The 25,891-nt window shown below is 41.5% G+C and overlaps 1 protein-coding gene across 1 annotated transcript in view; it reads left to right on the top strand.

The window, feature by feature from the left end:
* Positions 1-25,891, top strand: part of RAPGEF5 (Rap guanine nucleotide exchange factor 5) — a 437,226-nt gene that overhangs the window by 287,062 nt on the left and 124,273 nt on the right. Inside the window, exon 9 of the mRNA XM_077491236.1 lies at positions 4,680-4,802. Within this exon, the coding sequence (XP_077347362.1) occupies positions 4,680-4,802 (123 nt within the window). The remainder of the gene's footprint in view (positions 1-4,679; positions 4,803-25,891) is intronic.

A 25,891-nucleotide genomic window follows, 5' to 3' on the forward strand; every position in this document is an offset into this window, starting at 1 on the left:
TCCATGGCTACCGATCCCCTCTACACCTCAGTGTAATTTCTGAACTATTTGTGCCAATGGAATCACATCAGTGGGATCCCAACAGTGGGCATGTCTTTTAAAATTATTTTTTCCTGATTCCCCTGCTCAGCTCTGCCCATCTGGGTCTGCCTAGGTTTGCCCAGCTTTTTGAGGCTATAGGGGTGGTTACAGAGGAAAGTAAAACTCCCCAAACACCTCCCAAAGAACCACACAATACCCCAACTACAATTCCAAAGATTGATGGGATATGTGGTTCTTTATGGCTCGTGCGGATACATTTGAAGTGATGTTTAGCGCAACACAGTACCCTCCCACTTGTCCTAGACATTGCATGAAATCAGAGTCTGATTTATGATGAGTTTAACCACAATCTGACGTGTTATGATAAAAGCAATGTCGGCTTTGGGATTCACTTGAACGATATCTCAGCTGTCTACCACTTCCAAGATATCGATTTTGGTTAGACTTTCCTTTTAAGTTTTGGGAAATTAGTAATTCAGAAGGGAAATTTCCGGAAATTGTTCACATGGTGTGTACACATTATTGTATAGATCATGTTTTGATAAGCCATTGTATGAATGGAAATGGTTTCCTAACTTCTTTCTCAAACATAGTGCCTTTTTGTTACAGGGAAGTGCTGGTTTATGAGAATTTCAGAACAATTCAAACATCATAATGACTTCCCATCTTAGTAACATTTTGTCTGCTATCCATATTGATATTTAGCATAATGAATATAATAAATATTTCTAATCTGAATGTTTGCCCCATCAGCATTCCTAAAAGGTTACTTTTATTTGTTAATTGACAAATATACTTCTCTGTTTTTTTCTTGAGCCAATTTGTGCTCTTACTATATTTCAGAATTTTTCATTTTTACTCCTTGTTTAATGCAGTAAATCTAAATCGAATTGGATAGCATGGCTTACCGATAGTTTAATTAACTATTTTAAAAGGTAATACTAAAGGCAATGTATGACCTACAGCTAGTAAATGTCTTGACACACAAGCAGTAAGTGGCCAAAACGGCAAAGAAAATGGAAGAAAACATAAAAATCATACCTTTTTTCCATGATGTCTAAATGTGCCTGTACTGACAAGTGCCTTCTCAATTAGCCAGAGAGGAATCACAAGGGGCTAGAAGCTAAGCACAGAGAAGAGGCCATCTGATTAAATGTCAGGGCAGTGCTAACTTCTGTTATGCTTGAAAGACGAAACAGAATCTCTACCATCAATTAAGACAACCATGCATGCTTGCTTTTTTTACATTTGTAATAATAGGTACAGAATTGGAGCTGTTGCCAATAGCAATCTATAAGGTTTTATTTGTCATTGGTCTGAGTGCCAATTATGTACTTTATGTTATAGAGATGAGGAGAGATAGTGCTGTCCAGTGAACACAATCTTGTTTTAGCATTGCTAACTTAAAGAAAACTTATTAACATAGGCCATTGTTGGGGAACTTTCTATATCTTGAAGTGGAGCTGAACTCAAAAAATTAAGATCTGCTGTGATATAGGGGACATCAGGAAATGTTAGTTGTGGCTAACCAATACCACATAAAAAACTGCCCCTTTTCTGGAATGCCTCCTGAAATATATATGTGCACTTCCTGGTATGTGAGTGATCCTAGGCACTCCTGTGTATACTGTCTCATAGCTGTACATCTGCAGTGGGAGATCGAAGGCACAGCTGCCTCTGATTTACTAGTCTCAATATTGGGAGTGAGATTTGATGGAGTCACTATTATGCTGTTCGCCATGTTGGTGGCTTTGACATGAGGAAGGAAAGTCCTGCCTCTACCAAGATGGCTGCTCACACAGAAGAGACATACAGTAGAACCTTGGATCACGAGCATAATCTGTTCCAGGAGAATGCTTGTAATCCAAAGCACTCGCATATCAAAGTGAGTTTCCCCATAGAAGTCAATGGAAACTAAGATAATTCGATCCGCATTGACTTCTATTGCATGGTATACCACATGTGGCCAGAGTTGGGCGGGTGCCGGAGAGCCTCGGGGATAGCTTGGCTGAACTTGGAAAGGCTCGCAAACACTCGGGAATGGAGTATTTCTGAGTGATTCAGAGTATTTCCAAATGGCTCCGAACCATTCCGAGTGTCACCGGCACCCCGCACCTCTGGCCAAATGTGGTACTGCACAACCCATCAGGTTGCATTCTGATCATTGTGCGAGACAACACTCGCAAACCGAGTCAGAATTGTTTTTAAAAAGTTGCTCGCCTTTCAAAACACTTGTTAACCACGTTAATTGTTAACCAAGGTTCCATTGTAGTGCAGAACAATGTTTGGTATGCCAGTAATGGGGAAAGATCAGCTGCAGTGAAACCACAGGTAATACTGGCAACTAATTATCCCTCTGCCCACTCTTTTTGAGCACTGCTCCCGCAGTTTAATTCCTCTTTAACCACTTCCTGTTTGCCCTATAGCAGTTTTACTGCTACAGGGTGGCATCTGTGCACCAAATCACATATATTTACTTTATCCAACACTACTGGGTAGGGGGCACACATGCATGCCACCGATGGCTCACTCCTGCAGTGATTACACACAGTGGGAGCCAATCTGCAGGTACTATGGACTCAGTGTCTGCCAGCACCCACTGATCATGATGAAAAGACACAGAACTGTGACCTGCCTATGTAAACAAGGCAGATTGCCATTCTGATGGGAGGGAAGGGATGGAATTTGTGTCCCTGTAAAGGGAATAAATTCCATCTCTTCCCATAGAAAAAGCACCTCCCGCAGTACAGTAAAACACTGGCAAGGCAGTTAACCCTTTGATCGTCCCTGATGTTAAACACCCTGACGACTCCCCCCATTAGCTATGATCTGCTTGCATTACATAGATATAAAAAAAAGTTATATAATGAAAAGGCTTTAGCTTAAAATATTATTGCCATGTTAATGAGGGGGCGAAAGGAGAAATCAAGGTACTGATTTTTTTATATAGAATTTTTTGCTCTATAAACATTTTTTTGGGAAAAAAAAATATATTTTTGACTTTCTGCTATAAAACATATTCAATAAAAGAAATGGTGAAAAAAACAAATTTCCTCATCAATTTAGGTAAATATGTATTCTGTTACATATCTTTGTTAAAAAAAAATCCTAATAAGCCTATATTGATTGGCTTGCGCAAAAGTTATACTGTCTCCAAACTATGGGATATTTTTATTTATAACTTTTTTTTTTTTTACTAGTAATGGCATCGATCGGCGACTAATAGCAGGACTGCGATATTGCAGTGGACAAATTGGGCACTAACTGACACTTTTTGGGGACCAGTGACACTAATACAGTGATCAGTGGTAAAAAATATGCACTGTACTAATGACACTGGCTGGGAAGGGGTTAACATCAGGGGCGATCAAAGGGTTAACTGTGTGCCTAGCTAGTGTTTTCTTACTGTGGGGAAGGTGCTTGTACTAGTGAAAGTCATGGATCGGTGGCCCTGCTTCACAGCGGGAGCAAGCCTGCGGCCACGTGCGCCCTAGACCTGGAAGTGTTGGATCACGTACTAGATACATGATTTGGCACAAAGCGGCCACCCTGGCGCAGTATATCTATGGTGGGCTGTCAGCAAGTGGTAAAGGCTAAATTCACCTTCTCAATATGTTACATATTACACCCATATTTAGGGTGTAACGTGATCAGCACCCACCACCTTCACCCACCCTTCCCTGTAAAAACAGGCGGTTCTTCAGGGGGTTCTTCTTCCTGCAGCTGCCATCACATTTTAAAATCGGTGGGGCTGTGTGGGACTCCTTTCGCACAGTCACACCATTATTTCACAGGGATCTGTGAATGAATTAACTCAAAGTCCTGTCAGACACCACAGCAGATGGCTTGTAGTTCTCAATGAGCTACGACGGCACTGATTAGCGCCCCTGTAGTTCACGGACACTTTCTGCAGCTGAGTAACTGTTTGCCTCTATGCAGGTACAGGCAAAATGCTGTCAGCAGTGTTTGCAGGAGTCTGGCATTGCACCCATAATCCACTGACCAAGTTACAATGCTTTGTAGGCTGCACTGTAAAAAAAAATAATAAATGAAATTTTTCTTCCCCTTGTAAAATCATGTGCATTTATTGTTTTCTTTTACTAAAGGTGAACTCAGTCTTTAATTTACAGTCAGGTTTCCAAGCTTTCATAAGATCATTGCAAACAAACACCAGTGCGGCAAATATATCCTGTACTTTTAGCTCATTCAACAACAGTTCCCTGTAATCGCTAAACTTGACAACTTGTTTTGTGGTCAGGGCCAAGAACTGAAGTAGATGAAAAGGAGGTGCTACAATGTTATTTTTAGGAATGACGAGCCTAAATCACTTCATCCATAATCGTAGTTTTTCCTGGCCAGTCTTTCCCATGGGTTTTCAACCTCTTGTTACAATTCCCTCATGCAACAGGAAATAGGTGGAGAGGAACAAGCAAATAGTCAGTGTATATCAGTTGCACACATAGTAGATTGTGATTTTGGTTTGTTTTCAAAGCTATAGAGCACCCACTTGGCTTAACGTTACGTGGGACTTGTTTTCTGTTATATCACTGAGGAATATATTATGAGTCTTAAGTAAACCTGCCATGTCCTGGGATTGTGGATTTAAGTATTTATTTGCTCTCTCTCCTACCCTGAAGGCTGGGGTCATGTGCAAACTACAAGGGAAGGAAGACTTCAGACGCATAGATTTTGTACAGAAGCTGTCCAGAGACAATCAGATCTTGCCACCGACTTCAAAGCCACTTGACAAGAAAGCACAAGTAAGTCTTTATACTTTTATATGGTAAAAGGTAAATCCACAAAAACGAGTAACTCTGTCAAATATGGACAATGGAGCGCTGATTGACCCTGTAGGTTATATATGTCTTAAAAGTTGTGCGATCCCTTTTTTTCAGCCATCATGAAACAGGGGTGATGTCACTCCTACTCCTACATTGCCTTTATTTTAAATAAAACTCTAGAACACAAGTGAGATTGCATGCAGTGATCTCAGCCAATATGGATAGGTGGGAAATCAAATGCACAGATACTGGTATAAGAAAGTCAAGCTGAAATGTCCAATTCTAGGAGAGACCTCTTAATATCCATCAAGGTTCACAATTAGGTCTATTTGAAGGCATAATGGAAAAACCTTTGTGTATAGATGCTTATATACGTAGTTTGTCAAAATGGAAAGTCATCACAGAAAATATTTGATTTTGGAAAACATTTTTGTGTGTTTCTCACAATGTGTTATTTTACAAGCACTGCAAATACATAGAGACTGGTAATGAGATACATTTTGGTGTTTGCTTATAAATTCACATTTTCTGTTATTTTATGTTGCTGTTAATGATCGAGGTGCATTAACTTAAACTGTACAGCAACTGTCTCTGCACACAAATTGATTGAAGTGCTGTGCTTGGTTTTATTGGATGGAAGGTTGAATTCTCCTTTCGCTTACTTGCATTATCTAACCCCAGGGAGTAACACATTTATTATTGCTTTAAAATGTAAATTATTTATCATACTGGCATTTGTACAGTCATCATACAGTCTTTAATTGTATGGAATGGATAAAAGCTTCTAGGGTCAGAATAAGAGAGTAAATAAAAGGTACTGGCGGGTTATGTATGATGGTTGTAAATAAATAAATGTTTGTAATATTAAGAGCACAGAGATTTGCTAGCCATCAAACCTGGCTTTGTTTAAAGAGGTCCTATATGTAATCTTAGTTATTCAACTAAATGTAAATGATCCTGTGAAAGTACAGTATTATCATGTTATAAAAACCTAGTGTTTATTAAAAGTTAACTTTTTTATCCCACAAATATTTTCACTTAGTCATTCTATCAGTTTTTCAGATGCACTACTTTTTGCTCAAAACTTGCAGCTCAAAACACTGTTACTGATATGCAGATGTTGCTATTTTATCAAAAGACAGCAGCTAAGTTCTTGTCACTGCCTCTGACTACGCCCCCAGCTGCTGACAAACCAGGAAAGCATTGACCTGCGAATGTCACAGGAAAGGCAGAGGTATCCTATCCTTTAAGTTTGAGCTGTGATTGACAGTCTGACTCCTCAGTGCTGTGTAAGAGGCAAAATGGTAACACTCATTAGGGAAATAAGTTGTTTTTATGGGAAAGATAAGAGCAGAATTTTTGTTCATGCATTAAACACTGGTGAGTTCATTTTAAGTGAAATAGTTCTCATTTAGCAGTGGTTTTGCAAACTTTTGAAAATAAAAGTTGCTTTAAAGGCTAAAGCCTCTTACGCACAATGAGAATATTGGATGAATGGTGGTTCTTTTTTTTTTTTGCATGCTAATTTTATATCAAAAACAAAGAGGTTACTAAAGTTACAAAAATTCTTGTTGGACAGAATACAACTTCCTGTGAATGAATGACAGGGCTGTTTTTAAAAAGTGACAGTGCAAGGGGAGGATCCCCTGCCTGCTGTCACAAGGGGGAGGATTGGAGGAGGTGAGGAAGACATGTGCTGGAGCATGTTACATATTATATCCTAAATATGGGTGTAGTGTATAACACGCTCCAAATGGTGAACTCATCCTTTGTTGAGGTAGTAAAAACTGCACGGTCACTTGTACCTATAGGTAACTTAAAATAAATCTTACCTGCAGGTACAATAAATATCTCCTAAACAGGCATCGTTTAGGAGATATTGTCCTATTTCTTTTACCGGTGTTGTCACAGCACATATGCGCAGCACTCTTAATTGAAAGTCCCACCCCTAAATGTCCCCCTGAGAAAGTCCCTGACCCTGTGATAAAATATGTAAAGGCAAGGCTAGTTAGATGACGTCGTCAAACACAGAGTACCCAGGAAGTTCGATATCTATTGGAGCCTACCTGAGCCGAATGCAGGCAATTTGTTTTACCGATTATTGTTTGTATACAGTAGTAGTGTGGTTTTCACAGGTAAATGAGAGTCATTTTCTGGTGTGCGTGAATCAAAGTTTAAAAAAAAGGTGAAACACTATGGGGTGTTCTCTGTTGTATGTGCTGAGTGGAGGATCTGCGCTGGAGTATCAAGCATAAAGGAGAAATTTTAAAGGGACCTGCCGCTGAAATCTACTTTGATTTTGTGGCTTGTGAAAAATACTTTACATCTGCCCATAAATTATACAATTTTCTTGTAAATTTTTCCTTTAGATTTACCAAAACTATATAATACGAGGTCCAGACAGGCCTGTGCACTACATAGTTCAAGGTAAATTTAAAGGAAATTCAATAAGAAAACTGTATAATATATGGCAAACTTAAAGGAAAATCAGAAGTAAAATTTCATCCGACAAACGATCTGCCGATTTTTGGTTATAGTGGATTCTGTTTAACCACTTTCACCCTCTTCCTGCCCAGGCCAATTTTTAGCTTTTAGGCCGCGTACACACGCGCGGACTGTTCGCCCAACTTTGTCCGTCCAACAGTTTCAGCAAACAGTCCGCTCAAAATTAGCATGGACGGACATGCCCACACACGACGAACGAACAGTTTGCTGAAACCGTGCGCGATGACGTGAACAGCACGTACGACGGGACGAAAAATACGACGTCCTATACACTGCATTATAGCTTTCGGCGTGAAAATCCTTTCTGAGCATGCGCGCAACTTTGTTTGACGAACAAGCCTACACACGAGCGGGCTGTTCGCTGAAACAAGGTTTCAGCGGACAGTTTTTCGGAAATTCCGAAAAACCTTGTCCGTCCAACTGTCCGCTGAAACTGTCCGCTGAAAGCCCACACACGAGCGGACTGTCCGCCCAAACACTGTTCAGCGGACAAAGTTGGGCGAACAGTCCGCCCGTGTGTACGCGGCCTTAGTGTTGTCGCGCTTTGAATGATAAATACTCAGTCATGCAACAATGTACCCATATGACATCTTTATCATTTTTTTTCTCACAAATAGCGATTTCTTTTGGTGGTATTTATTCACACTGTTTTGTTTTTTTGGGGGGGTTTTTTGCGCTACAAAAAAAAAGGAAATTTTGAAAAAAAAAAGTGTTTTTCTCAGTTTCTGTTACAAAATTTTGCAAATAAGGATTTTTTCTTCATAAATTTTAACCAAAATGTATACTGCTACATTTATTTGGTAAAAATAACCAAAATCAGTGTATATTATTTGGTCTTTGTGAAGGTTATAGCGTCTACAAGCTATGGTGCCAATCTTTGAAAATAGATCACATCTGATCACCCCTGATGTACTGAAGGCCTATCTCATTTCTTGAGACACTAACAAGCCAGGACAGTACAAATATCCCCCAAATTACCCATTTTTTTAAAGTAGACAGTCCAAGGTATTCAGTAAGAGGCATGGCAATTTTTTTGAAGCTGTAATTATTCCCCCACCATTCTTTGGAAAATGAAGAAAGGGTTTTCTTTTTTTTTTTAACAAAAATTTCATATTAACAAGTTATTTCACAGACAGGACATAGGCATACTTGCAACTACACCCTAAAATACATTCCGCTACTCATCCTAATTATGGCGATGCCACATGTGTGAGACTTAGGCCGGGTTCACACTGCTGCGGGGGGAGATCCGGATGTGATTCGCACCGCACTGCAGTGCAAATCACATCCGATCTCCGTAGCGATAGTATGGCTGAATTCGCATCGCTCCCGCAGCAAACTCGCACGGGACCCTTTTTTTGGTCCGCAACAGAATCGGATCGCATGGGTGTTCACACCATACGATCCGATTCCTGTACGAGTCTGCAGATCGCACTGCGATATGCGGACGGATCTGGGGGTGTCATTAACATTTCATTGACACTCCCAGCCGTTCGCATAGGGCAGTGTGAACTGCCGGCGGGAGTCATGCGATGCGGGAAAACGCCGCGGATTCGCGGCTTTCCCGCATCGCTGTGGTGTGAACCCAGCCTTATTTATAACCTAGCCACCTAGAGCGGCATAACATGCAAGGAGCACCTTCAGTGATTATTTACTTTAAGACCAAGCCTTCTCCTGGCAATTTTTGTTTACAAGTAAAACTCAATATTTTTTCTTGAAAATTACTTAGAACCCCCCAACATTATATATTTTTTTAGTGGAGACCCTAGCAAATAAAAAGGTGGGTTTTGCAAATTTACACACCACACCAATAAATACATACGTACATTTTAATACATTTCAGTGCACACAAAGACAATATAATACCCACGTTTTTGGTAAAATATTAACTATGGTGCTCCGTCGGGTAAATAGATATCAAACCTGTCACACTTTAAAATTTGCGCACGCTTGTGAAATGGCACAGAACTTCAGTATTTAAAAGTCTCCATAGGTGATTCTTTATATGCCTTTATTGGTTACCAGTTTAGTATTACACGGGAGGTCTGGTGCTATAATTATTGCTCTTGCTCTGACAATTGCAGCGATACTTCACATGTGTGGTGCAATCACCATTTACATATGCGTACGGGACCAACATATGCCCTCACCTTTGTACACAAGCATGGGGTGACAGAGGCGGTTTAAATTTTTTATTAATTTGTTGGTGGGACACTGGTACACTGAGAGATGTTTTTGTGCACTTGTACACTATGACAGATGTTGATCGTCCATTGGCGGACACTGGCATATGTTGATGGAACAGTAATGCAGTGGAACACTATTGCTCTCACTGAGCTCAGTGGGGATTGCTGAGACAGAGACATGTGATCGGAAGGGCCAATCAGAGTGCCCATTTCTCAATCTGTGTTTGGCTGTGCCAGAAGATCACAACCATTACAGGGTCGTCCTGCTGCGTGGCCTCGGGCTGCACTCAGGCACCTGTTCTGAGGGACAATCGGGTATGTCCACTCAGAACGGTGGAGTTCCCACCTGGGTATTTATGTGCATTGGCCAGGTGAAAAGCGGTTAAAGGGAACATGATCTTATTTTGACCTTGCATCTCATGTGGATCAAACTAATCAGATGAGAGCACAACTGGTGGGCGTGAAGCACTTACATCACTCAAGGTGGAGTAGAAATGTGAACACAGTCGTGGTGGCAATATAGAAAAGATTTAAAGTGACACAATTGAAATATTGCAGAGTCTGATGCATGTGGGACTTTTTTTTCACAGATTTTATAAATCTGGTGGATAAATATTTTGATGTAATTTAAGATATAATAATTGTTGCAAGTGCTAAACCATTTTGTTTATTATTATTATGGTCTAAAGGCCCGTACACACGGTCTGACTTTTTGACAACAAACATGCAAATGAGCTGTTTTGGAGCAACATCCGACTGTGTGTACGCTCCATCGGACAAACTTTTTCTGTTTTCATCGGACTTTTGTTGGCTGTGCGAACGGACAAACTTTCTGGCAACAAAAGTCCGATGGAGCAAAGTCCGACCGTGTGTACGCAAAAGCATCGGACTTTTGTACAAGGTACAAACACGCATGCTCAGAACCTATGCAAACGATCAGACTACAATACAGAAGTTGACCAAAGGTGGCGCTGGAGTCATTGAACGTCCTCTTTTGAAGTGGCGTCCGTACGTTGTGACGTCACCACGTTCGTGTTTGTTGTCAAAAAGTCCGACCGTGTGTTTGCAATACAAACTTGTGGACCACGCCCTTTGTACAAAAGTCCACGGAAAAGTTTGTACAAGTCCGACAGTGTGTATGAGGCTTAACACATATGAGAGTGTAAAAGGGGGGAGCAGCTAAAATGTGTGTTTGATTTAAATGTAGAAGTGCACAGGTTTTATAAATATCACTGCTGTCCAAAGGCATCTCTGTTGCTCCTTTATCCAGAGTGTAGACCCTCTAATACAGGAGGTGTGCTACTGGCCATATTGCCAAGTGAAAACAAAGGGGAAAAGGCCTTAAAAGGAAAATGAATGCAGCCACCAAATCTAAGGATTAATAAACTACAATATATTACATTTATGGTTTGGGGTTTAATACAGTTTTACATATATTGTATAATGTTATTATTTTTATATGTACTCTATTGAGTAAATCAGTATGTGGTTTTTAATGATAGCTCAATGTTAACTCTTCATACAGCACCCATGAAATGTAGCCCATGCAGCTATTTTAGCAGCACACTGCATACAGAGATGCCATTATTGTAATGCCTCATTAGTCTGGATACGGTTGGACGGCAATTGGGGTAGTATAGTTAACTGTTTCTGCCAAGTGTACAACACTGGAGGCCCAAGAATGAGGAGATATCATATTTTGTTTAAAAATATATTTAGTTCAAGCATTGCTTGAAAACTATGATTTGTGGTATGCAACATTCGCATCCTCAGGTATACAGGCTAATAGTACAGTGGCAGTTTTTCTGTGTTGCACTGTGATTTGAAGCCGTGTCTCTGGTCTAATAGAACTTATCACCTGTTATCAGTTTTCTAGAAAATTATACAATGAATGGCCGTAAACTGCACTTGTTTTCCAAAGTTTGACATAAAGAGGCAGCTGCCTCTCAGAAGGTGTACGGGATCTCTTGTGATCTTCTTCCTCACTTGGCTTAAGCCTGGTACACATTAATAGGTTGAACGAAAAAAAACAACTGACAGCTCAGTTTTGAGCCGCTGTACTAATAATCTGATGTTAGTACAGTATCTCCACTGCTGAGCGATTGTGTTTTGACAGGGGATGGCCCCCCCACCAGAACACTCTGGTCAGTGCTGTTAGCCATTGGCTTGGAACGCTGATCAGGAGCTGGTCGGCTGCTGGTTTCCAAGCATGCTTGTCAGGGTGCCATACACACGGGCCGAATGTCACCTGTTTTTTGTTGAACTTGCCAATGTCTCCCGACATTTGGCCCCTGTTTACTAGGCTTAACTTGTGAAAATAGGACACATGCAGTGACAATCTTGTTTCCTTTATCTCTGTAAGAAAGAGAACAATCCAGGCCATCACCTACTTGGAAAACTAGCGATGAGTGCATCCGATTTTCACCTGTTTGGGGAGGTCTTACATAATAGTTGCTCAATAGTCAGAAACAATACACACATTTGGGATATTGCTTGTAATGGGCAGCACAGTGCCCTAGTGGTTTGCACTGCCTTGCAGTGCTGACTGGGATCCTTGGTTCAAGTGCCAGTCAGGACGATATCTGCATGGAGTGTGCATGTTCTTCCTGTGCTTGTGCAGGTTACCTCCCCCACACCAAAAATATGCTGATTGGTTAATTGGCTTCTTTCTAAATTTGGGCCTAGTATGATGTTCTGCTGAGAACACCTAAGATGGCTAAATGCCTCAACAGCAAATAAAGTGCTTTCAGTGCTCGGAAAGAGAATTGCACCCCAATGTACACTAAGAGGTATCGTAAATCCCTCTTAAATCATCTTCTGAATGCGGCGAGGGCATGTATCCCCGGCATATGGAAACGGCAATCTTCACCTATGATATCACAATGGTTTGTCAGGGTGAGTGATATTCAGCTGACGGAATACCTGACAGCTGCCATTAGGGACAGGCAGGAGGAACATAACACATGCTGGCTATACTGGGACATGTTCCGGTTTTTGGAAGAATATTTGACATATGCTTAATCAGAGCTCATCCTAGGATCTTGACGCCTTGCGCCATCAACTCCACTGAGGCTCTTCTTCCTCCCTCCTCCTTTACTCCTTTCCTACCTTTACACCTTCTTCTTACTTACGTCCTAGACACAAAAAAAAAGTTTCTCAGTATGCGTTGATCATTAGGTGCTGTTTATGTAAAGATGGGGCTAAGAACCACATATCGTGAAAAGCAGTGGTCATCAACCCTGTCCTCAGGGCCCACTAACAGGCCAGGTTTGCAAGATAACTGAAATACATCACAGGTGATATCATTTGCTGCTCAGTGATTGCAGTATTCTAGTCTGCATCTCCCCAAGGTAATACATAAAACCTGGCCTGTTAGTGGGCCCCGAGGACAGGGTTGATGACCACTGGTGTAACGTCCACTTCTCGCTCTCCCCTCCTTATAGTGGTTCGATACCTGCTAGTTAGTGTTTTTCCTTTTTTCTTTTTCTTTTTTTCCCCCCGGTATGTTCATGACAAATACATTTTTATATTGGGCTTCCACCACACTACAGGTTATGTCACAGGATATATTTGTTGTAGAGGATACTGCCCACAGCTTACAGATACCTAATATTGAGGTCCTGGAACCCTGATTGTTATTTTGTTGATACTCATTGATTCTCAGGTTGTATTGTTGTCTATTGATGGATGTTATGTTCTCCTGCATACCTTAAATAAAGTTTTTTTTTTTTTTTAAAGAAAGAGAATTGCTATAGAAGTATTATTTAGTTAATAAAAAAATGATGCAATTTTTTCAGGTTGTAGCCATTGCTAACATCTATAATATCTCAGTAGGTCATTGTTGCAAGTGAAATGAGTTGAAATAATTTGTGTAGAAACAAGGATTGTTAACTAGGGTTTTGAGGTTGGAATATAATTGACCTATAGAACATTAAGGCCTCCTTTACATTTAGTCATATCTTTTCAGAGGAAACTGAATTGTTAGGATTAAGTTCACCTGCTTGTGGCACTATCCTGTTCTGGGCTGTTGGTTGCAGCTCCATTGTCCACCAACAGGTGTCTCCTGGTAGCCGGCAGGCTGTGGTAATCAGGAAAATTAGTGTTCAGCTGCCAGAGGGGGGCTACTTAAGGCTGCTCCTCCCTTCCCCTGGCACATCACGATTCTGGTCCCTCCCTTGCTGCCTGTTGTGCCTGCTTAGCCTGATCCAGTCTGTACCCCTCCTTGCTCCTGCCTCCCTCTGCTCAGTACCAAGTCGTGAATCCCCTCTACCTTATATCCCTGCTTTCCCTGTACCCCTGTCTGTACCTTGTATATAGTTGCACTTAGTCTTTAGTTGTGTTGGTTAGGGATTTTTGTCAGTGAGGTTGTTGTGGTTTGTTTTTGCTGTGTTTACTGTTTGCTGTGTTCATTGGTTGCTGTGTATGTTTATTGTTGTTTGTTCATTGTAAATCAATATCACTTTAATATATACTTTGTTTGGTCTCAGTTCGCTTGTGTAGCTATGTGTCTGGTCTCCTTTGCCGCTGATCCCTAACATAATCTTGATGCCCACCAATGACCAGATTGGCTACACTTGGGAACTGGGAGCCAGTTGCTTTGGATTTTTGCTTTTCCTTTGTCAAGATGCTTAGAGTGATAAGGATTTTTGTCATTCACTTTGGCAGGATCTCACTAAGGAAGAGCTGCTGGGAAGCATTCTGACAGCATATGCTTTAGCAGTTGAGGGCAGATTTTCACTTAGTGACGTACAACCTTTGATTCAGGTTTGTTCTGAGCTACTATTTCAGTTTACCTCTCAGGCCCATCATTTCACCTCTCCATTTACTATGTACCAGGCTGTTTTTTTTAGATGGTTGCTGAAACATTGTGCAGGTTCTTTTTTCCCAGCAGTATTCAGCCTATTTACAACAGGTGGTGTTGGATTGTATTGCTTCTGTGCACTGTTTAATTGAGCAATGTGAGCAAGGGAGAGACAAACTGACTTAAGTTCATCCTCATCTACAAGCTTGGTCAGAGATCATATGCCCAGTGCAAGATGAGTCACATAAAGTCAGATCTGTTACCCTTAGCAACCTCTGCTGCTACTGAGCATTCCTTACTTCCTGTGGATCAGTACCCTGCCACCAGTAACCACACTTCCTCTGTATGCAATCCATTGGAAGCTCCCCCTGCAGTACCGTTGTCCATAGTAATGTCTCAGGCCTCTTCCTGTACTTCTGCTTCTCTGCCCCTATCTGTGTTGCCTGCTGATGGTGCCCAGTCCCCCTCCATGCTGATGACTGCTGCTGGTGTGCCCAGTCCCCCTCCATGCAGATGACTGCTGCTGATGGTGCCCAGTCCTCCTACATGCTGATGACTGCTGCTGATAGTGCCCAGTCCCCCTCCATGTTGATGACTGCTGCTGATGGTTCCCAGTCCACCTCCATGCTGATGACTGCTGCCAATGCAATCCAGTCCTCCTCCATGCTGATGGCCGATGTGATCCAGTCCCCCTCCATGCTGATGACTGTTGCCAGTGTGATCCAGTCCTCCTCCATGCTGATGAGTGCTGGTGCGATCCAGTCCACAATGCTGCCTGCTGATGGGGTCCATGATGATGCCGCCTGCCGATGGGGTCCATGCCACCTCCATGCTGATGCTGCCTGCCAATGGTGTACATGCCTGCTCCATGTTGATGCCGCCTGCTGATGGTGTCCATTTCTCCTCCATGCTGCCGCTGGTGTCCATTCCTGCTCCATGCTGCCGCTTGGAGATGGTGTCCATTCCTCCTCCATGCTGCCACTTGCCGATGGTGTCCATTCCTCCTCCATGCTTCTGCTTATGTTCACTGTTTGCTGTGTTCATTGGTTGCTGTGTATGTTTATTGGTGTGTTGGGGTTAGGGGGTGGCAGTTTTTTTTTTTTTTTTGCTGGTTGGCAACCATTGTTCATTGTGTTTGACATTGGTGGATCACTTTTCTTGGTAAATTAGTAGGGGTACTGTTCGCCCGCCTCCTTTCCAGCCTGCCAGGCTGCCAGTTTTAATAAGGGTCTGGTATGGATTTTGAGGGGGACATTGTTTTTGGCGTGAGGACTCCCCACAATCTATACCAGGCCCAAATGGCCTAGTATGGATTTTAGGTGGACTCTACATTGTTTTGTGTTGTTTTTTTAATTTTCAGCTCTTTTGTTTACATTCTGCTGTCAGCAGGGAATACGTCATGGTTCTTAGTAAAAGTGGATGCAAAAAACGGACCATTGTCCGCTTATATCCATTTAGGTCTGTCTGAACCTGAACTGATGCTGACATAATCACTGTTTACATTCATTTGCCCATAGGAATGCACTGCTGTCTGTTTTTCATCTGTCATTGGTTGGCCGAAAAATGGACAGGCGGAACACTTGTGTGTAAGGGGCCTTACTGTAAACACGTATTTTTAATGCAGATCCATATTTTTACATTTATAATATATTCCTCAGTTCCATGATGGGAATAAAATTTTAGGTCTGAAATGGCATGTTGGACTTTTAGTTCTCCGGTGGCTATAAGGCATCTATGACTGTTTATATAACACGCACAACAGAGCAATTATATACTCTGAGTTACAGCTGCTTGAAAGTGTTTTCCTTCAAGCCATCAGTCATTTTCCATGTCTCTTTTGTAGAGAAGTGATGTCCATGACACATAACGTGCCAACACTCTGCACACCTTTGTGTCAGTAATGTTGTTGCTTAGCCTAGGAGGAATGTTTGAAATGGAGACCGCAAACAAAATACATACATCTGCCTGAGGGAAACTTATACAGTACATACATGGAATACTGCAGCACTGTAAATCTTCAGGTCATATGTAGATTGTGTGATTAAAATGTCACACAAGCATGTTAACTGGAGCTGTACAAAAAGAGTATTTGAAATTGCATGAATTATGGATAGTTGACTCAAATATTTATGACAATGGTTTATGTGCTACTTTTTTTACTTATCAGGTGATTTTTTTTTAATGTGGTAGAACATAAGACTCTGGCTTCCCAATTTAATCTTTGTTCCTTAACTTTCAAAATTACAGGTACATTAAGCCCAGCTTCTTCCTATTTTACTGTTATGATCCTACTAGTTGTCATCCCAGTGCAAATCTTCTGAGGCTTCATTCAGTGTTATGATATTGCTAGATATGGGGATAAATAATGCCCAACTTGTATTTAACCCAAACACAGATTGAGCTTCCAGCCAATATATACTTACCTACTCATAAATGTAAGACACTGGAATGGCAATGCATTTACAAATCTTAAAATTATTCTGCATCCATTTAGGGATCTCTAATCTTGCAGTGGGGTCAGCAAGAGGAAAACTGGGGAAGCACAACCAAATAGCCTTTTTATGTGAGAGAGAGATTTTTTTTTCATTGGGTAAAGAAGGTACACAAAGTGTGATCTATTGCAGTTGTAATTTGTGGTGGGTGTTTCTAAATTTTGCCCCTTTTTGAATCATCCAAAAACAGCTTACTTTGTGGCTCTCATTTGATATCTCACTGCCACAAAGAAGTTTTCACTTCCTGTTCCTTCCCTCCCCCTCCCTAAAGACTTACCTTGGTCCTCCCACACTCCAGATTTGTCCTGGCTGCAGTGTTGCTGCCCCCTTGTTCTGGTTTTGCAGGAGACTCTGTGAGCAGTGGAAGCCATAGGCTCCTACTGCTGTCAATCAAATCCTGTGAGTAGAGAGCAGGGACTGCGGCAGAGCCATGGCTGTGTGTGTCTACAGACACACACAGCCCGGCTCGGGAGTGTGCCAGCATGGCCACTATAGCACATGGCTTGCTATGGAGGCAGATGCAAGAGAGGACAGATGACTCCAGAAGAGGAGGTAAGGGGCTGCTCTGTGCAATACAATTGCACTGAACAGGTAAGTTCAACATGTTTATTATTTTAATAAAAAAAAATGACTTTACATCTGCTTTAGAAGACCGTGATCACAGATCTGAATGGGAAGTGGGTAGCTATATATCGTTCAGCATTTGTCACTTATTGCAGGTTCTGTCTTGATCCAATCTCCATATGATTAGACACCAATTGTTCCTATTACAATAGTGAAAAGGGACAGATCTTACATTATTCATTAGCGGACCAATTCAGGAATATGATCCATTTGAAACAAAATGAACAAAATGAAGTAAACATTAGACATTAAACACAATCTTCATCGTATTATTTTTCTGATTAATCAGGGAAAGGTCTTGATCTACCAAAGTCTTTGTCACAATGGTACTTTTACAGATGTTTACATAGATATGAATGCTTGTGTTAACCAACTTGTGCCCGCAGAGATCCAATTTTATAGCATTCCTGCAAAAGTGATTTGTGAGGTGGACTGACATAATTAAAAAGCATTTAACAAGTGTCACCTGATCCTAAAACAGTTTCCTTGCAGGTTCAAAATACAAAACGCATCCTTAACCACTAGGGATCCGCGCTATAGCCGAATAGACGTAGTCCCGTGCACGAACGGCCTGCGCGCCCCCTGAGGGGCACGCACGGCGTGCTCTGTGATCAGCGAGTCTGACAGCTGATCATGTGACACAACAGAGCCAGTAATCGGCTATTTTTCCTCCTCGTGCTGACAGCGCGAGGAGAAAAAAAAAGAAGCCGATCACCGGCGGCTGTGATCGGGACATCAGTCCCGATCACAGCCAGCTTATCAGTGCCCACCTGCCCCCTGCCAGTGCCACCTAACTAATAAAAAAGTGCCCCCCATCAGTGCCACCCATCAATGCCCATAGTGCCATCCATCAGTGCCCAAAATCTGCCTTAACAACAGTGCTGCACCCCAGTGCCACATATCTGCACCCATCAGTGTCATCTACCAGTGCCCATCAGTGCCGCCCATCAGTGCCCAGCAGTGCCATCTATCAGAGCCATCTATCAGTGCCACCTATCAGTGCCCATCAGTCCCATCTATCAGTGGTACCTATCAGTGCCACCCATCCGTGCCATCTTATCTGTGCCCATCAGTGCCGCCTTATCTGTTCCCATCAGTACTGCCTTATCTGTGCCTATCGGTGCCACCTTATCTGTGCCTATTAGTGCCGCCTTAACTGTGCCTATCAGTGCCCACCAGTGCAGCCTATCAGTGCCCACCAGTGCCGCCTCATCAGCGCATTTCAATGAAGGAGAAAAATGACCTGTTTGCAAAATTTTATAACAAACTCTTTTTTTTGTTTGTTTAGTAAAAAATAAAACTCCCAGCTGTAATTAAATACCACCAAAAAGAAAGCGCTATTTGTGGGAAAAAAATGATAAAAATTTCATTTGAGTACAGAGTTGTATGACTGCGTAATTGTCATTCAAAGTGCATCAGCACTGAAAGCTGAAAGTTGGTCTGGGCAGGAGGGGGGTTTAAGTGCCCAGTAAGCAAGTGGTCAATGTCCATACAGTGTGTATTCCATATATACAGTCATTACATTTAGTTTCCATGTAGCACATTTTACACATGTAGAACCGTTGTGTATATATCATCGATATTCCTTTTCCATTCTTTGTGTGTGTAGCTCATTATCACAGCAGTTCTCATTGATAGGTGCTGTTCATCAAGGAGAAAATGCTTTGTAAGACCAGTGCAGAAAGACTAATGTTTTGTATTATGTTACACAGAACCCACAGTTTAATACATTATACATCAATAATGTCCTTCACTTCTTCCTATGTACATTTCTTATCCCATCTAGTACATCATTTGAGCCGTGTTTTGGTGAGATAGCAGCTTTGGCTGTACTTTGATGGATGCCGAGCTGCACACTTCTCATTCATTTTTTTCCAGGCGGGGATGTAATCCTGGCATATACCCATCTTAGTCCAGACACCATTGATAGAAAAGCCTTGTTAATTTATTTTTTCCTCACAGGATTGTTCAGCATTCTGCCTGACATGAATTTACTTTTTATAGAAAAGATTTTTTCAGCATTAATCATCAAAACACTGATGTACAGCATGGCATTGTTAGAGTTTTCTGGGGACATTTTGTTGTAGGAAAGAGGGACCATATCTGACAAAGCATGATATTTATCCAAACAAATGCTGCTTTGTTTCCACACAATGAGATTGTGTGACGTGTCTCAATGTACCTTTTTTTGGAAGTAGTTGACTTTTAAAGAAGCACAATGAAATAGACATTTCCTAGGAAACTATTTGTTAAAATTCTCAGCACTTGCAGACTGTAGAAATCCTCAGCAACTTTCAATGCTGCTGGTTCCTGCTTTCTCAGTACTGCTTTCCTGACCTGCTGGTCTTCACAGAACAGAGTTAACAGTGGACAGTGCAGTCTGGAGTCAGTCTTTTAGCTTGGAGAAGAGAGTGGGGAGAAGGGGAGTGCCATGCTATTCTAGGCTATCGGGCTGCATGTTTCTATTGATGCACACCGTGTACGGAGACACACGGTGACTCCCTAGGATGCTGCAAGAGAAAGGAGCCACCCTGAAACAGGAAACCCAGGGCAGCAGTCATGGCACCAGCTTAAACTGGAACATAGGCATTACAGTACTACAGTAATATCAATTTACATAATACTATAAGGTTATAAATAAAAATGACATATTGCTAAGCATTTTCCATGTTACTTCATGACATATGGTGGTACATGTCCCACCTCATAGCAGCGTGCAGCAGTTTATGAGATATGTCAATAATGCATACAAATAATAACACTGGTTCTAAAATCTTTTCTGTAACCTTGTTGCAGCCTTCCAGGTCAGTGTTAAAAGCCTGTTAGATAAGTGAAATAAATCACATTTGCAGCCAGGAGTGCTTATCTGCACCCATCCAGAAATTGTTTTCTTTCCCAGGATACAGGGCTCAAGTTATTAGGGAAGTCGAGTAGATGTAGCTGTCACATTCTGCATGCATAAAAAAAACGAGTGAATGCTTGAGAATCCTCTCGCCGCTTCCTTTCAGTAGAGACTGTATTAATTAAACACGCAGCATGAGTTTTGCAGCATCCTCATGTACCCGATCTTTGTCTTCTGAAACTATAATCTGTAAAGCTAGACCGGCTGTGGGAAATAAAACAAAGCAGATCCATTATCCATTTCGAAGCACTGCAGTGTTTTCAAGAAAGTTCAATAAAATATTAAATGCATATATTACATTTATGTTATATCCAAGTTGTAGTTCAGTTTTTCCTACATTTTGATCTGGTCCATAATTCACTGTTATGACTACTCTAAACTGATTAACGGTAAAAATATGATTGGCTGCAATTTGTTACTGCACCTGATTTGCATCAACATTATGTCATATCTTGAACTGCATTATTGAACACTACCAGTAGACAATGGTATTATGCTGTACAAACTGAATTTTATATATATATATATATATATATATATATATATATATATATATATATATATATATATATATATATATATATAATCTTGTATAGATATTATAAAACACTATAGTGGTAAACATTTGAGATCAGTGCTCTTAAACATAGCCATGTGCAAGGCTGTTGTATTTGGATAATACTATATAGAGTGTGTGTATATTATACTCTTTCATCCAAAGAAAAAGCAGGGCATTACCTAAACAAACATTCATATGCTTACACTTATACACTTATACACATTGGGTTTGATTTACTATAACTGGAGAGTGCAAAATGTGGTGCAGCTCTGCATAGAAATCAACTTCCAGTTTTTTTTTTGTCAAAGCTTAATTGAATAAGCTGAAGTTAGAAGCTGATTGCCTACCATGCACAGCTGCACCAGATATTGCACTCTCCAGTTTTAGTAAATCAACCCCATTGTGTTAGAAAAATGACTATAAGGCTGCTTTCACATTGAGGAGCTTTACAGGTGCTATATCGCTAAAAATATCGCCTGTAAAGAGCCTCTCCTCTCACTCCAGTGGGAAAGCCAGAGTGCTTTCATACTGGAGCAGTGCCAATGCAGGATGGTAAAAAAATTCCTGCAAAAAGCATCTTTGCAGCGCTGTAGGAGCAGTGTATACACCACTCCTAAAGCGCCCCTGCCCATTGAAATCAATGGGCAGCGTTGCCGGCAAAATGCCATTGCAGTGATGCTTTGCTGAAGGTTTTAACCCTTTTTCGGCCGCTAGCAGGGGTTAAAAGCACCTCACTATCGGCCGAATAGCGCCGCTAAAACGACGGTAAAGCGCCACTAAAAATAGCGGCGCTTTATCGCCGATGCCCCCAGCGCCCCAGTGTGAAAGCACTCTTATAATGCAATTGCCTGCTGTATATGGCACCTTCATTAGTGGTATTGTTGCACAATACATAAACCTCCGTTTTGTTACTGTGACCAGTTAGATTATTGGTAGAACTATTTTGTGATTGCCATACGCTATCATTTTCTTTAAGTAAGGCAGGCCACATGTTGCAGGAAAGAAAATTCCTTGATTTCCCATGAACGAAGTCAATGTTGATGGGGGAATACCTCCTGTGGAGCTATTGTGTTCTCTTGGGGGAGGGGGGGGGGAGGAGGGGGACACAGTGATTACTGCTAGCGCCTATAGCCGCTGGCAATAATCCCATCATAAAAATCTGACATGCTGGTTGTACCCAAGTTGATTGATCAATCACAATCAACGTGTCCATACGTGGTTCGAATCTTGGCTGGTTCAACAGGGAGATTTGAACCATCTATGGCTGGCTTAAGTACTGGAGTCAGTATGATATTCTTTGAAATCAGGGAAGATACACAGCCATACTTTTACCTGGCTTCTGTACTAGTCAAGGTACATGTGTATTTGTGTAAATATATCACTGTTTATCTAGCCGGGTTTATGGTTAGCAGGGGTCTTGTTTTGCCAGTATAGGTTTTGGGAGACTGTCCTCAATCACAGCTCATTAGTCTTGCAATCTGTGCACCACTCAGAAGCAGTCAGGTGAAATAGTTTGTCCTTGATGAGCTTCTGTTGGCTCTGAGCTGAGTTATGAAAATCTGCAAACAGAACCCTCATGTTTTCTCCAAAAAGATGATTATCTCTCTGCAACTCTCCATTGTAGTACATTGCTGACATTGGCTTGTTTATTTTCCCATAACATAAACATAAAACATAGCTAGTTTTCACTGCACACCCAGAATACTATATAAAATACTGTTAAATTGGAAATATGCATTTGCAGCAACTGTGAATGTTTTATCAGAATATACTTAACAAGTAATTCATTAGGTTTTCTCTGAAAACCCTTTAAGTGAATCTGTTTTAAACTGGCAACAGTTTCACTTAATGTTTATGAATTTCTGCTACATGGTAGCTTTACCATTTAAAAGTGTTTTTGTTCTTCCTGTTGGATAAGTGCTAAAATATCTGTTTATCCTGCCAGAAATCCAGCAGTAAGAATTGTTCCCCGTACATTTGAGGACTACAGAATACTCTCCCCCTCCCCCCCCATCTTATATGACAGAGAGGAGCCCCCACCCTGTAGTTTTTCTCAAGGAAGCATAGGTGAACTGGCTAGGTCTCACCCATAGCTCTGCTCTTTGAAGCTCAGTGTTGATTTCACTGCTAGTTTTAGAAAGTAATATTGAGCTCTACAAGGGCATGTGCTGCACACAAATTAGATTTAAAGTTATTTCCACTGTGGCTAAATTAGAGTTTTGTAAAGGCTTTGTTGTGCATGCCTCCATGCAGCTTTCTTCTGCAATGACAGCAATGTAGTGAATCTTTTTAAAAAATATTTTAAATGCACCCATATTGATTAATCACCCCTGTGCTGCCCCAACGGGGTATAGAATGCATACAGACGTTTTTCCTAACCATTTTCTATGGACGTTTATATTTAGTTCACATGCTGCCATCTAGTGACCTTTTGTGGTAATGCACTTGTTTTTTCATTTTCCCTTTCCTGATGCTATGACATGCTTCCTTTGTTTGTAATGTTCCACCCTTTTTCCCGTTATTGTACTTCCTGTGTCATGGATGCAGCAACAAGCCACATGTAGAGGGGCACATGTATTCTGCATGGTAAGTTACAGACAATATCATCTTTTGACCGCATAAATACTACAACCTATTCATCTGTTTGTATCATGTCATCTGCTGTAACCTGATGTTCAGAATAAAAGCATCTTGTGGATGGAATCAGTATTTGGTGAGTTCAAACTATTTGATGAGGATTGTCCTCAGTGCTTATATCTTTTACAGGCTAGGCATAGAGGTCTCACAAGGGATAGTAGCGTCACAACAATCTGAGTCAGAATAACCACACTTGTGCTGCATTGAAAACTGAGTCTCCCTGCCCCTATTTTTTCATTCTTGGGTTTTACCTGCACATTTTAAAGAGGAAGTAAACCCTGATGAGTTTACTTCCTCTTTCATTCCCTGCAAAGGCAAAGCATAATGGACTACTATGCATCGCATAGTAGCCCATTATGTGTCACTTACCTGACACAGGAGCCAGCGAAGTCACCGCTGTCCCCTGTAGTCCGCCGCATCCATCTTGTTGGTGGGGTCTCGCAGCTCCGCCGCTGTCATTCGGCGAAGCCGCGATGACGTCACTCCCGCGCATGCGCACGGGAGCCGACACGCACGGCAGCTCCGTCGCTGAGAATGCCGCGCTCAGTGCGCCTGCGCGCCACTGTCTACGGCGCATGCGCCGTAGACAGCGGTGCCCGTTTTCGGGCAAATATCTCCTAAACCATATAGGTTTATGAGATATTTCTTGGACCTACAGGTAAGCCTTAATCTAGGCTTACCTGTAGGTCAAAGTGGTTTGTAAGGGTTTACAACCACTTTAATTATTCATATTATTATACATTATTCTAATTACAAATAATGACAGCAGCCAGCAGGGAAAGGAACCCTGTATTCTGTTAGTAAGGAGGGCAGTTTTTGGGTCGGTGAGGACTGCAGATTTTGACCAAGTTTCATACCTAAATATGGGTCTAATATTAAAAATGGTTAGAGAGATTAATTTCTCTTTCATAATTTAAAGGCACAAAACAACACAGATTTCTTGAATTACTAGGAAAATACAGCATAAGTAAAGTGACTGTAAACCTTTTTTTTAAAATAACAAACATGTCATACTTACCTGTGCAAAAGCAGCCCCGATCCTCTACTTCTGAGGTCCAATGCCAGCTTGCCAGCTCTCATGGCTCCTCCCCCCCGCCAATTGTCCCCATAGCAAACCACTTACTATGGGGGCACTCGTGCAGGCTTGATCCCACCCCCCCCTCTCTTCTCACAAACTTGACAGCAGTGGTAGCCAATGCCCCCCCTCACAAGTTTCTCATGCATGCACTTTAATGGGATAACACTGAACTAAGTAGTGTGCACATCGGCCAGTAGATGGAGATGATCGTCACTACTGAACATTACACGTATGTAGTACATTTTTTACAAACTGACAGCTGAAAGGAGGAAGTAAACCATCTCTTTAAAAAAATAAAAACACCCTACAGGACAAAGGCATAATGATCTAGTATGCATAGCATACTAGCGCATTATGAATTACTTACCTGAGATCGAAGCCCCTGAAGCAACCCTCATTCACCTCCTCCATCGCTGACATGTTAACTCTGCGTGTCTTCCGGGTATCGCTGCTCCGGCCAAGGCCGCGCATGAGCGCTGGTGCCATCACTAACGGCACCAGCGCCGTTAGAAACGGCACTCTCAGTGCACCTGCACCCGGTGTCTACGGAGCATGCGCTGTAGACATTGGTGCTGCTATTTCTGCAAATATCTCCTAAACCTTGAACTAGGCTTACCTGTAGGTTAAAGTAGTTGTAATGGGTTTATAGCCACTTTAAGTGACAAACTGTAATGTGAACCTGTTGTCTATTGTTTATACACTTTAAGTTATTGATTACATTACATTAATACAATATTTTCTCTATAGAGTCTTTAATGTAAAGCTTTTGTTTCTTTGAGTTAATTATTCTCTCTTTTGTAAGCAATTTAAGAATGTTTCACTGTAATTATCTTTCAAGATCAAATCAATATTATTATGATCAATTGTCAAGGGGCCCTTTAATGTCACGGGGCCCATAGGCCAGCGCCTACTCTGCATATTTGGTAATCTGGCATGGACAACCACTTTAAAATGTGATGTCTTTATTGCTTCAATCTGCTTAACAACTCCCCAAGTATTTTGTGACCGATCCTTTGTAAGGGTTCTGAACCATCTGAGCCAATCCTAAACACCCAAATATGCACAAAGTACATGTTTGCAGATCTGTTTTGGTTTGAAAAATGTGATAAAACAAAATAGAAAATAAACATGGTTGCTATTTCTCTTCCATTTCACAATCCTTTGCCATTTGCTGCCATTTTGCTTAGTCAGTGAGCATGCTTGTGATGTCACCTTCACAAGGGCAGGGGACTTGGCAGCAGCTCCTCAATGTTCTCAGTGCTTCCTGAAAAGCTGAACACACTT

This window comes from Lithobates pipiens, unplaced genomic scaffold (assembly GCF_037356315.1).
Source record: "Lithobates pipiens isolate NorthernLeopardFrog02 unplaced genomic scaffold, aLitPip1_a1.2 Scaffold_19, whole genome shotgun sequence".
Taxonomy (NCBI): domain Eukaryota; kingdom Metazoa; phylum Chordata; class Amphibia; order Anura; family Ranidae; genus Lithobates; species Lithobates pipiens.